The sequence below is a fragment of the Akebia trifoliata genome, chromosome 10 (genome assembly GCF_017979445.1).
Source record: "Akebia trifoliata isolate Shusen 1 chromosome 10, ASM1797944v1, whole genome shotgun sequence".
NCBI lineage: Eukaryota > Viridiplantae > Streptophyta > Magnoliopsida > Ranunculales > Lardizabalaceae > Akebia > Akebia trifoliata.
This window is the reverse complement of record NC_141384.1, coordinates 31,076,888-31,089,787: the sequence shown is the minus strand read 5'-3', so window position 1 is coordinate 31,089,787 and position 12,900 is coordinate 31,076,888. Positions and strand designations below refer to the sequence as shown.

Genomic DNA, 12,900 nt, shown 5'->3' with positions numbered 1-12,900 from the left:
ATGCATCGTGATTCAGGATCAGATGGTGTTGAAGTATTACTATTTTAACTTGCACAATATTCATTTGGAATACAGTAAGCTTTCAAATGATTTTAACAAACAAAGTACCATAATTAAACACAGTATAACAGCTAAACTGATCCAAAGCCACCTAAAACCTAATTGAGTGATTTTTTTTTTAATAAAAAAAAAAAATCTAATTTTTATCATGAAGAAACTTTAACCTTGGGTTAAGAACAAAGGAAAGAAACACAGCAAGGATCCCACTACATATAGGGAGTGAAACTAAGTGGGATTCATTTATTTTTTTAAAAAGAAAAAAAAAAAAAAAAGTGGGTTCACAAGGGCAAAGAATTCTATAATGATTTTTCTTCCTTACTTTTAAGATGTTTGAATGAAACGAAGTGGGGGAGAGAATGTCTGTGACAGCTAAGATTTATGCTTCTCTTGAGATTTCTTACTATCTTTTCCAGTGCTGATTCCGAAATCAACGGTTGTGAAGCATGGAGCCCACACCTCCTAAAGCACGTCTCCATCATGATAATGGGCAATCAAGAAAATAAATTAGTGATGAAAATTATTGTGGGCTACAACTCTCTCCATCAATAACAGGCACTCATGGATGTTTTCTCTTAGAGTCGTGCTGGGGTGACACTTTTAAGGTGAAAAAAATGACATTTTGACTTGGTGGAGGACACATAACTGTAGATGTTTTTTACTTGTATCTCAAGGAACGCTTCTACGGTTTTGTGTGCGTCATCACATAAAAATGTTGTTTTTGTCCCCCCCCCCAAAAATGTCACTCCAGCATTAGTGTCTCTATTATTCAAGATTTATAAAGACAAAACAGTTCAATAATTTAAGAGAGAGAGAGAGTCATCAAAAAAGAAATGTTGATGAAAGGCTTGACATCAGATTCCAAAAATAGTCTATCCAAATTGAAGATTAAGTTTAAGAAAAATAATTTCCATCAATCTTTTAAAATCACATCAAATCGTAATAAAATCAATTTTGTTAATGAACCACCAATTTTTGTACCTATTCTTTTTTATTCTTTCTTAAACACTATATTCGAATAAATGGTAAAATTACTCCTCACACCCACTTCTATAGGAAGATACTGGAAATTTTCATTGAAACTCGCCAGAGTCCTACTGAATCTACTTGTAAGTACTTGGTAGGAATCTATCCCAACGAATCTATGTTGGAGAATTAAATTTTGGTCGATTATTTTTTTTCCGCTATTGATATTTTCTAATAATACATAGATTTAGGAGTTGAGGTTTTCATGATCATTGCTAAGCTATTTTGTAAGTTTTAAGGATATTGTTTCTTGTACCACAAAATCCTTGTTTAAACCTACATAGATGCCACACAAAAAAGATGAAAAAGAGAGAGGAGGCCGAAGGAGAGTCAGTTGAAATTCCTTGCCACACCTACTTAAATCTAGAATTACTCCTTTTCACACACTTTTTAGGTGGATAAAAACAAATAGTCCACCCTATTTTTGTGACTTGTATTTTCATTTTATAAAAATTAAAAAAAAAAATTGAGAAAAAGTTGGTCCAATCAAATTGAATCATAGTGACACATTGTCTAACCAATTTAACCTGAATGAAAATAATTATTAGAGAATAAAATGCATTATATTAAGATACATTGTATCTTTATCAATGTATCTCAACACAATTGAAAGATTGTCATAGAAATTGATATATTTTAGCAATGAGTCTTGATAATCTAACGCCTCCCTTTGACATATGCCCCATCACAAAATCGTAAATCATTTGCCTCAGGATACACAAGATTTTTTTTTTATTTATAAATTTACATATCCCGAGACAAATGATCAACGATTCTATGATGGGGGCGTCAGAAAATCATTACTCTTTATCAATATCAATTAAGATATTTTAAATTAAAATTTATTGATAAGTAGAATGTTTATATTATGATATATATATATATATATATACCCTATTGGATTATTTTCTACAATAGATGACAAATGTCATTGAGGTTCTTCAATTATTACTAGTGTAGAGTGCCTAAGAGGGAAAGTTTGACTACCACCATACGTTCTTGGTCTTGATCACATGTGAGAGAGCACATCCCTGTCTTTTAGCTTATTTTCGTTTCTCCTATTTAGGTTGCTAAAAAACAAAAAAAAAAACTTGACCAACATCAATAAAATAAGAAATGGCCCCGCAAGAGAAGGGAAAGATAACATGGGTTACGACACAATAAGCACAAAGAGAGTGGGCTCATCACAAGAAAAAAAATTCTTCCCCCACCTTTTTTAAATAAATAAATAAACTCACCTAAAATGCATGAAGACCTTAAATATCTCAACCATATCTTATTTTTTTATGTTTTCCAACATTTTTTTTTCATCTTAACTTTTCTATAAAAATAAAAAACAAAAAAGAAGAAGAGTTGTGATAATTTGATGCCCCCCATAGCAAAATCTTCGATCATTTACCTCGGGTACACAAGAAATTTTTTTTAAAATTCTACGTGTATCCTAAGGCAAATGATTTACAGTTCTGTGATTGGGTGTATGTCAAACGGGGGGAGGGGGGTTCAGAAAATCATCATTTTAAAAATAAAAAAATAAAAATCTTGTATATTTTATTAAATAACTAATAATTTAATACAACCTCAAAATGAAGGATTTTATTTTTTTCTTTTCTTATGGGTGTCCGAGTCGAGAAACCTGACTAGTAGGGAGTGAGGAAACTAGTCTCTTAGAGCAGCATATCTCATCCGACTAGTTGGGATACATATCTATAGATGACCAATGAGGGGATTTGAAATCAAGATCTCTCTCCCTTTTTGGAAAGGGACGTAAGTTCAATAATTTTAAATGAAAGAACGTGATTTGATTTAATTGACACAAAGTATAGGGGCTACACTTAGATCAACTAAATTCTACCACCTAACTCGTCAAGCCGACTCAATTGGAATTTGAGGTGATTCGACACCACAATTCAAATCAACTCTTTGAGTCAATCATCAACTTGGCCAAGTCAATTTGAAAAATTATGAAATTCGACCCACCTTTGGCCTTATGGTTAAATTTTTGTTGAGAACAAAATAAATATTAAATATACTTTTTAAAATATTTATAAATTTATTATACTGTAGTAATACTTCTGAGTCAACTCATGAGTTTGTGACTTGACTCGGTGTACGGTAAAAGTCGAGTTTTAAAGCGATGGTCCAACTTTTTAAAGTGGGTTGGTGAGGAAAACTCATCAGTTAATTTTGCATTTATGAGCGATGTGCTTCAGTTAAAAATTCAAAAGAGAAATTTTAAGAAGTATAAAAAAAATAGTCTTTGATGGGAACCTTGTACAGAGAAAAACTATGTAAAGCCCCATCAGGCGGACACGTCATTGTTGTCCCATTTTCATCCAATATTCATTGATGTAAAAAGTAATTTGCTATTCTTATTAGCATCAAAGTTTGACGAACACTCAAATCAGTCCCATAACCCCAATTTATCCAGACATTCAGTAGTTAGATCTAGACAAATAAAAAAAATGCCTATTTTACTAGGGTTGCTGGGCTTAAAATGGGTTGAATTTTTCTTATAAATTAGTGATTTTTGAATTTAAAGATCATCACAACATAGATTAGGAGTTGTCACCATTCTATTTTTATAAAAAATTGTGAATGATCATCTAGAATGTATTTTTAGAAAAAACGTCATTTTAACATCATAGTGACTCTTGTACAGATAAAGAATCAAATTACCTAAAATCTAGGTAAGGGTTCGATTAGAAAGAGGGAAAGGTGTTAAGCATTCTCTCTCTCCATCAAATGATGATAACATTGAAAAGCATGGTCATTTTCAGATAAAACAAAAAATAAATAGATAAAGAAAATGGTCGAATGATCAACAACTTAGATTATAAGGGTCATCTCATTGAAAAAGATTATCTTTATAGAAATCTAACTTTAGGAATATAGTTTTAAAAAATATTGGTTAAGGTTATGGCCCATTCTCGTAGGTTAAGAAGGGTCCAATCATTGATTGCCTCAAAACGAGTTGAATGAGGTATGTGCAAAGGGTGTTTAAATGAGGATGGAGAAGGTGGGGGACTTATAAGGCCTTATCGTGGGTACATGGAACCTTTGATTTGATCTTATCAAAATATCAAATTTCGAAGATTTGATATTTTTAGACCCGTTGACGAATTTTATTAGAAAAAATTGATTTTTTGGGTACTTTCAAGTGGGGACTATTCAAATTAGGATGTCTAAATATCCAAAATTCGAGTAATCTGAATTTAATGGGTTTGAGCCCTTCAAATATATTCTAATTAAAAAATGGATCGTCTATGGGTGGATGTCTCTTGACTCTAGTCGGATCGGGGTCGTATACTGATTTATCCTTACATCTGCCTAGATCCAAATGATATATTACTGTGTAATTTTTTTTATTTTTTATTGTTCAAGATATATATTTTTTAACCTACAAGTGTTGACTGTTCGAAATTATTTGATCTAAAGTAATTAATTCGGTTGGGTCGGATCCAAATATAGGTTTGGTAAAATTAAAATGATCATGATATGATTTTAACAAATAGGATCCGAATAAAATATTCGGATATGAATATGGATATGTTCATATCTGGGCTCCGACCTGAGCCCAACCCGTTTTAAGCCTTGTATTTCACTGATCAATCTGTTGTTGCAAACTTAGTGTCATGAAGAAAATGTAGCATGTAGCGGTGTTATTAAATAACAATTAATAATTTCTCTCTGCTTCCCGGCCTTTTCGGTGCAATCCTACCTCTCCTACTCAATTCTCTCATGCGCACACCTAACTTTTGCACCGACAGTGTACACTAAAAGAAATCACATAAAATTTGATAAAAGTAAAGGAAATAGAATGAGTTGCCTTTCCTGGAGCATAAGTCCAGATCTCTTCACTGAAGTAGCACAGCAGAGCCTTCCTTCAGTCTGTTGGGTCACGTGGTATATAAATATGCTTGACACGTGTCTACTCAAGGGTTTATACAAATAACCTTATTTGTATAAGCTTGCGCAATAATACGGAATGGCGATCTCCTTTGTACAAGTCCCAAGATATTTTATTGAACCACTGGATATTTGTCTTTTCCGCGAAATTAGGGGTATTTTGGTCATCCTCGTTCTTTTAGAAAAACCAAAAAACACCAGTTTGGATTGGATAATTAAGCGTCGCTTAGCATAAAGACAATTTTACCCTTGTTATACTCTACTAGAAATATCCTTCTAGTTCTATACAGTGAAGATAACTGGGCAAAGTTGTCTTTTTAACTTACGCACTCACACCACACGTGCCTTTTCTTTATTTGTTTAAAAACAAAACCACTTCTCTCTCTATTTATATCTGTTATTCTCTCTCTCAATCGGTCTATCACACACTCTCCCCCATGGAAGGAAAACGCCAAACCGCTTTCTTTTCCTTCCTCTTCGTTTTCCTCCTCTCAAGCGGTTTTTCAAAGCCGCTCGAATTCGAAACCCTAGTTTTGGGACCCCTCTCAAAACCACCTACACTCAACCCCGAAGATCTCTCATGGAGCGAATCTGAAACCGCCGAAACACTGTCCAAAACCACTGAAATAGACCCTGAAACCACTCTCACTGTACATCTAGAACACAGAGATGCTCTATCTGTCAATGAAACTCCCGAATCCCTATTTAATCTCAGGTTAGAAAGAGATGATGTTAGGGTTAAAACCCTAATAAACATGGTGGCCAATGGTGCGCGCGGTAGCAGAAACGGCACACGTATGCAGGGTAAGGATTTCAGTAGCTCCATCATCTCTGGACTCTCTCAAGGGAGTGGAGAGTATTTTACGAGGTTGGGAGTAGGTACTCCACCTAAGTACTCGTACATGGTGCTCGATACAGGTAGCGACATTGTTTGGTTACAGTGCTCACCATGTCGGAAATGTTACTCTCAGACCGATCCGATCTTCGATCCAAAGAAATCGCAGTCGTTCGCTGGTGTTCCTTGTGGATCTCCCCTCTGTGGTAGACTCGATGTGTCCGGGTGCAATCAAAGGAAGTCCTGTCTTTATCAGGTCTCTTACGGTGACGGATCGTTCACTGTTGGAGAATTTTCGACGGAAACGTTGACGTTTAGAGGAACCAGAGTCGTCAACGTTGCGTTCGGTTGCGGTCACGATAACGAAGGTTTGTTCGTCGGAGCCGCCGGATTGCTAGGTCTCGGCCGGGGAAAATTGTCGTTTCCGTCACAATCTGGCCGTCGATTCGGTAGAAAGTTCTCTTACTGCCTGGTGGATCGAACAGCGTCTGCTAAGCCATCGTCGATTGTGTTCGGCGAGTCGGCCTTGTCAAGATCTGCAGTTTACACGCCTATGGTCAGTAACCCTAAACTGGACACATTCTACTACTTAGAACTCATAGGGATCAGTGTTGGAGGTACGCGTGTCCCAGGGATCACAGCTTCGTTGTTCAAACTCGACATGGCTGGGAACGGTGGGGTTATTATCGACTCGGGTACGTCCGTGACTCGGTTGACTCGTCCTGCGTATATAGCCCTTCGTGACGCTTTCCGTGCTGGGACAAAGGCGTTGAAAAGTGCATCCGGTTTCTCATTGTTCGACACGTGTTATGATCTATCAGGGAAGACAGAAGTCAAAGTACCAACGGTCGTAATGCATTTTGGTCGTGGTGCGGACGTGTCTTTGCCCGCTGCGAACTACCTGATACCTGTGGACACTAATGGTGTATTTTGTTTTGCGTTTGCTGGGACTTCAAGTGGGTTATCGATCATAGGAAATATACAACAGCAAGGGTTCCGAGTCGTGTTCGATAGTGCTGGATCGCGGATCGGATTCGCTCCTCGCGGCTGCGCCTGAGATCTTAGATTAGTGAAACGTTTTTTTTTTTTTTATTATTATAAAAAAAGTGTCCTTTTTTTTTTTTGGTCTTTTTAAATTTCAATCAATTTCAAGAAAAGAAAAAAAAAGTTGGAAGTTGCACCGTAATTTACGGAAAGTTGGTTATGTGTACGTAGATATCCTCTTAATAGATGACGTGGCAATGAATCTTAATAATCTGTTTTTAACCACAAAATTTTGGTAGTCACCGAAGTCAAACCTAACAGTCAACGGTCATGAAAAAAATATCTACGAATTAAATGGTCAAAAATGTAATTAAGTTCAATCGTACACTGTACAGTCCTTGTTATCTGATGTTATGAGCAGTGTTGTACGGGTTAGATAATGACGATGGCAACGCATATTTCAAGAAGTAGTGGATGGGCCCACTACTACTTACTATTGACAACCATTACCTGTCTTCTTAAAGCAGGAAAAGCAGCCGTATAAGTTTTGCTGGCTGTATTATTGACAGGCGTGTAGTGGAGAATTTGGTAATTCAAACGGTTGTTGGATTTGGAGAAAAAGGAGGCAAAAAGATGAAATTAGAGTGAGTTGTCATTTATATGTGATGGACGGTTAAGATGTAATTGGGGACAAACAAACTAATGTGGTGGGGCAAGCGAGTAAATAAGGAATAAGGATAATTCAAATATAATATTATTATACGTTCGGACTTTATCTGGCTTGATTAATTCTTTATTGCACCGACGAGTAAATACGGAAAGCGCGTGAGAAGGAGAAAAAGAGAGTAAGAGTACCGTTGGAGAGACTTGTGTCTCTTTTCACTGCTTTGACAGCTAAATAATTTATTACTTTTGTGTCTCATCACCTTTTTATTGGCGAAAAGAAAAGATGAAAACTCATATAGCCACACCACTATGAAACATATATTTATTTTATTATTATCTATATAAAAAAAAAGAAAATATACCCTTTCTCTGCATCCTCTTTCTTTTCCTTACGGGGGTAGTGTTAAAAAGTCACTCATTTATTATCAAAAGCACAAAAATCAACTCATTCTAATCCAATCAAAAATGATTTACAATGAAAAAAAATATAAAATAATAATTTACAATTCTTCAATTTATTTCGACGAGGGTTGAAATTTCAGAGTGGACTGATTTTTAGTGCCGATGATCTCCCCACCATATAGATCATCCTCACCAAAAGTCGACTTATTCCAAAACTTTTAAATCATATAAGATTAAAAAAAAAAAAATCATAATGTGAGGTGCCCTTCATAATTATTGGAGTGTTCTTAACACTACTCTTTCCTTATTTCTCTATTTGTTCGTACCATGCACCCTTAAAGTCTAAAGTGTTGAGATAAGTTTTTCCATCTCAACGCCAACCCCCCTTTAAAGCATATTCAACTTGAGTCTTCAATTTATTTTTTCTTCAAATTGACATTTTTTTAAATTTGAAGACTTCAAACCACTCTCAACTCCAACCAATCCCATCTTTAAGTCACTATTATTCATTCTTTAAAAATTAATAAGCATGTTCTTAATGAGTTCAATAACTCGGTGTTGGATGGAATTTAAACTCAGGGTCTCTGGTATCATCACTCGAAGACTTTGCCAATTATGGAACTTGGCCCACGCTCTAAAACACTATTCACTCACCTAAAAGAATAAAATTATTTAGACGCAGACAATAAATGATTATTTTGTAAGAAAATATGATAAATACTTCATTTGGTCAAAATAGTTATTAATGTAAAATTATTTAATATTTTTACAATTTATGTAAAGAAATTGATAAAAAAAAATAAATAAATAAAGAAAGACTAGTTAATGCAGACTAAAGATAATTAATTATATTAATATTGAGATCATCTTATGTTTATTAAAAAATATATATAAATATATGTATTTTTCTTCTAAATTACCTTCATTTTTTTTTCAAAAATATAAGAAAGAAATATTTTAAAAAATGATGGTTCATTATCAAACTTATTTTATTACAAGTTTCCATAAAAAAAAGTTGGTTAGTTTGATTTTTAAAACATTGAATAAAATGAATATAAATTAAGAAAGAGACAAAAATGTCATTTAAAACATGTTCCATTAAAAGAGAAGGTCAAAAATAGCATTTATGAAAAAAGTAAAATATAATAGATATTTAAAAAAGGTAAATAATAATTTAGATATGCTCTTCCAAATTTCTCTCCTCCCCTATATTTGAAGATGTGAATAATGAAATAGAGGGGATGTCTTAAAAAATGGAGACTAGTTGAAATTTGGTTCGGAGGTCTCTCTCTATATTTAAAGAATTGAAGACTGTTTGGAGTTGCTCTTAGAATATGCTCAATCATGTTGGAACTTAGTCTACCATGCTCATAGGTAAAGAAAAAGAACAAAAAATTTGAGTTTTTAAGTTTTTTTTCCCACCCCACTAGTCACTTTAAATCAAACAAACTTACAACATTAAAAAGTATTTTTTGTCCCAACAATTCCTTTCCTCTCTATTCTTGGATACAAACCTATAAACACTAATTTATGAATTTCAACAATTATACAAAAGTCTTTTCACTTACTTTTTAGGAGATAATGCAAGAGAGCACAAAAAGAAACTTTAATTATTTCTTTCATTCTTTTTAGACATTTATGAAGCACCAAGTTTCATGCAATTATTATTATTAAAAGCTTTTTTTTTTTTATTTTTTATTATCAAGTCTTTACAGCTTGAAGAAGAATAAAAGTTGTCGTGGTGGAAAAAGAAGAGTATTGCTGGAGCCCGGAGTGACATCAAATTGACATCGCTTCTCACTTTGCGTGGAGGTGCGCAGAGAGTCGTTGATGTTTTTTACTTGCATACACACATCCATGTCAGCAAAGTAAGAATCGATGTAAATCTTGAGGTCAGTTCAGCATTACTTGAAAAGAATTGGTTATTCCCATCCTTTAGACCTTCATTTAATTCGTTAATTAATACATTTTAAGTAAAAATTAATGGGCCATAAAAGGTATCTACATTAAAACTCATTTTGATGTCTTGGACGAGTTTTTTGATACGTTTGAGTCATCTCGTTCAATAATGATAAAAATGAATCGTGATTTTAAATCTCAATACGTTTGACTTGTCTATTCGCCTCATTGGTGGATGATACAGAGACGTATCAAACGAGAAGTCTCGATCTTGGACGAGATTTAAAAGCATGATCTACAAGTAATATATTCAATTCTTTTATGGATTTTGTGACTGTTAAAGTGCAATAAATACACTTTGAAAATTGGATTTTGTACTGAAATGTCCTTAAAAATGTTATTTTTTTACCAAAATACACTTCTTTTATATGCAACCATAATAATCAGTCAAAGGTGGAGCATGGTCCAACCATGTCACGCCTAAGAACAATTGTTTGGCTTAGCACAATAATCTATTTCATACAATTGGGTTTTTTCTAACTTAAACCTTAGGCGTAGAACACGGCTAGCTTTGTTTTGCAGTGTAAATAATCAACTTGGATTGTGTACCCTACCTTAGGGTTATAGCATAATGGTGTTTAGCTTCATAATTATAGGAAAACTTTGCTTCTTAGTAAGCTTTAAAGATTTTGATGATCTCCCCAATTTTTTTATGCATTATAAATCAAGCTAACGCAAACTTCACAAATGAGTAAAATTCTCATTGTAGTCATATACGACCGCACATGCTATTTTTTATCTTTAAATTGAATTGAATAATTACGCCATAAAAGTATGCGATGAGTTGGTCAAACGTTTGACTATTGGCCCATTATATTGGTTTTTATTTTTATTTTTAATAATGTATCTTCTCCCACAACTACTATATTTCCATCCTCTACTCTTTACATATGCCCATGGCATATGCTATTTGAAAGAATAATGCTGAAGTGACCTTAAGATTGGACCTCACATCACACACCCGAACATGGAAGTGTATGGGAACCATAGATGCTTTCCTCAAGATACGAGTGAAAAAGCATCTAAGATTCATATCCACTTTCACGTCAAGATGTGCAATATGAGGTCCAATCTTGAGGTCACTCCAGTACGACTTTATTTGAAAACATTGGTAATTATCTCAAGTTCTTCAAAATATGAAGAATACGCTAATCAGAAGATAACATCTGCTTAGACAATTACTGAGTGAGAATACATACTAGAAGTTGAATAATTTTTATTATGAGAATTTTAAGTAGTCGATATTAAATAATTTTTGGGTATATTCGTTTAATGGGATGCATCAAATGTTGTCTATTTGATCGATCCATTAATGTTGGGCCCTAGGTTTTGGATCATATTCAAGTAATAAGTCCAAGTGAATCTTGGGCCAAATCGAAAATCCATGAACTATATGGATCTTACTTGCAATGGTTGTAGATGTGGATGGGAGACTCTTCAAGATATTTTTTTATTTATTTTTACTTATTGGCCTTGAGATTCCTTCCCTTCATTTGGAGGTGTAATGAGAGAAACGGCCAGGATTACAAATTGACTTGGACTCGAACCATGGCACTTTTGCAATTGGGCCCAAATACAGAACCCAAAATTCTCCATGGTTCCTAAGTACGACTCCATGGCCACATGGAGCTTGAATTCTCATTCTAGTCCAGATCGTATACACCACGGGTGGGGGATTGAAACCCTACTTCAATACCTCAATACCTGCTACACGTACTTACGTGGCATGTATTGAGATGTACTGAGAAGAGGGTTTCAATCCTCCACTTTGGGTGTGTACGATCGATCAGGTCTCCATTCATAAGTGCCATCCTAATTTAGGCTTCGTTACAAGTAAATGGTACATCCAACGGAAATTAGTTTTGCAAGAATTGTGGTCCGAATAATTGTAGGTTAGACAATCTTGTTCGAAAAGTGTCTTTTGGGATTTAAAAACGGAAATTATCATTTGTAATAAAGAGATTTGATTCCTTATGATCAAATCTACTAATCCAATATTCGACTCTATAAAGTATGATTGTTTGTTGTCTTGATTCTTTTTCTTTATTTTGATAAGTACATGTTGACATATTTCTTCATTTTAGGGGTATATTACCTATTCCCCAATCTTAATTAGTGCAACATGTCTAGAATCTTTCTTACTAAAGCTCTAAAGGATATATTTGGAATTGGTCTTAGTTATGTTGGTTACTTATGTATCAATCTATAGTTTCTAGTTTTAAATTTAGGGGGTGCAACTTGGTCTAGTTCAAGCCGAGTATTGAGCCAAACCCAAACCATAGCTTTGGGTTGGTTTGGAACAAGTTGTGGTTCAGTTCTGGGTTAAGAAAATAGAGAAACAATTAATTTGATTCGGTTCTAAATTAAGGGATTGTTTAGAAGTTAAGACATAGATTAATGACTTATTATATGAAATCTAATTATTATTATTATTATTATTAATATTTCATTAAAAATATGTTGCTTCCAAGTAGGTTTATAAGATATTAGCAATCCATATAACCGAACCGACCTTAGTTAGATTTGGTTTGATTCGGTTCCTTGAACAATAATTTTGATTTGGCCCCAAACCTAACAAAGTTGCACTTCCTACTAATTACAAATTCAACACCTATGTCCTTAATAATATTATTATACTAACTTGGAATCTCATTTTTCTTATTAAGTATATAATTAACCCTCCGTTTTTTTTTTCTTCCTTTTCTCTCAAAAATTTTCAATTAAGATCCAACTTTGTATAATCACGCTAAAACCAAAATTTATAGGACATTGGGTGCTCTCCTGCACATTGCAAATAGTCACATTTTTTATTTTTACTTTTATTTTTAAGTTTTTTATGTTCTTGATAGCATTTTCTACAAAATTTCCTTAAAAATCATAGATCTTGCTATAAACAAATAAAACAAAATCATGCAATACTAAAGAGCTTTATGATTGGAATAAAATCTTACAAATTTTTTACCACAATTTACAGATGTATTAAATAGGCTTAGATCTTTAGCTAAGAAGATACAAGATATGTACTTTATGGAGTCAAAATAATTTATATATATATATATATATAT

The 12,900-nt window shown here is 33.7% G+C and overlaps 1 protein-coding gene across 1 annotated transcript; it reads left to right on the top strand.

Annotated features, from left to right (window-relative positions):
* Window positions 1-5,394: 5,394 nt before the first annotated feature.
* LOC147393863 (Eukaryotic aspartyl protease family protein) lies at window positions 5,395-7,098 on the top strand. The gene has a single exon (XM_086456775.1). It carries the CDS (start codon window positions 5,427-5,429, stop codon window positions 6,879-6,881), a length of 1,455 nt encoding a protein of 484 aa, XP_086312901.1. The 5' UTR covers window positions 5,395-5,426; the 3' UTR covers window positions 6,882-7,098.
* Window positions 7,099-12,900: the final 5,802 nt, after the last annotated feature.

Excerpts from the sequence above, each read along its gene's own strand:
- LOC147393863 (XM_086456775.1), top strand. The coding sequence starts at position 5,427 with ATGGAAGGAAAACGCCAAACCGCTTTCTTTTCCTTCCTCTTCGTTTTC.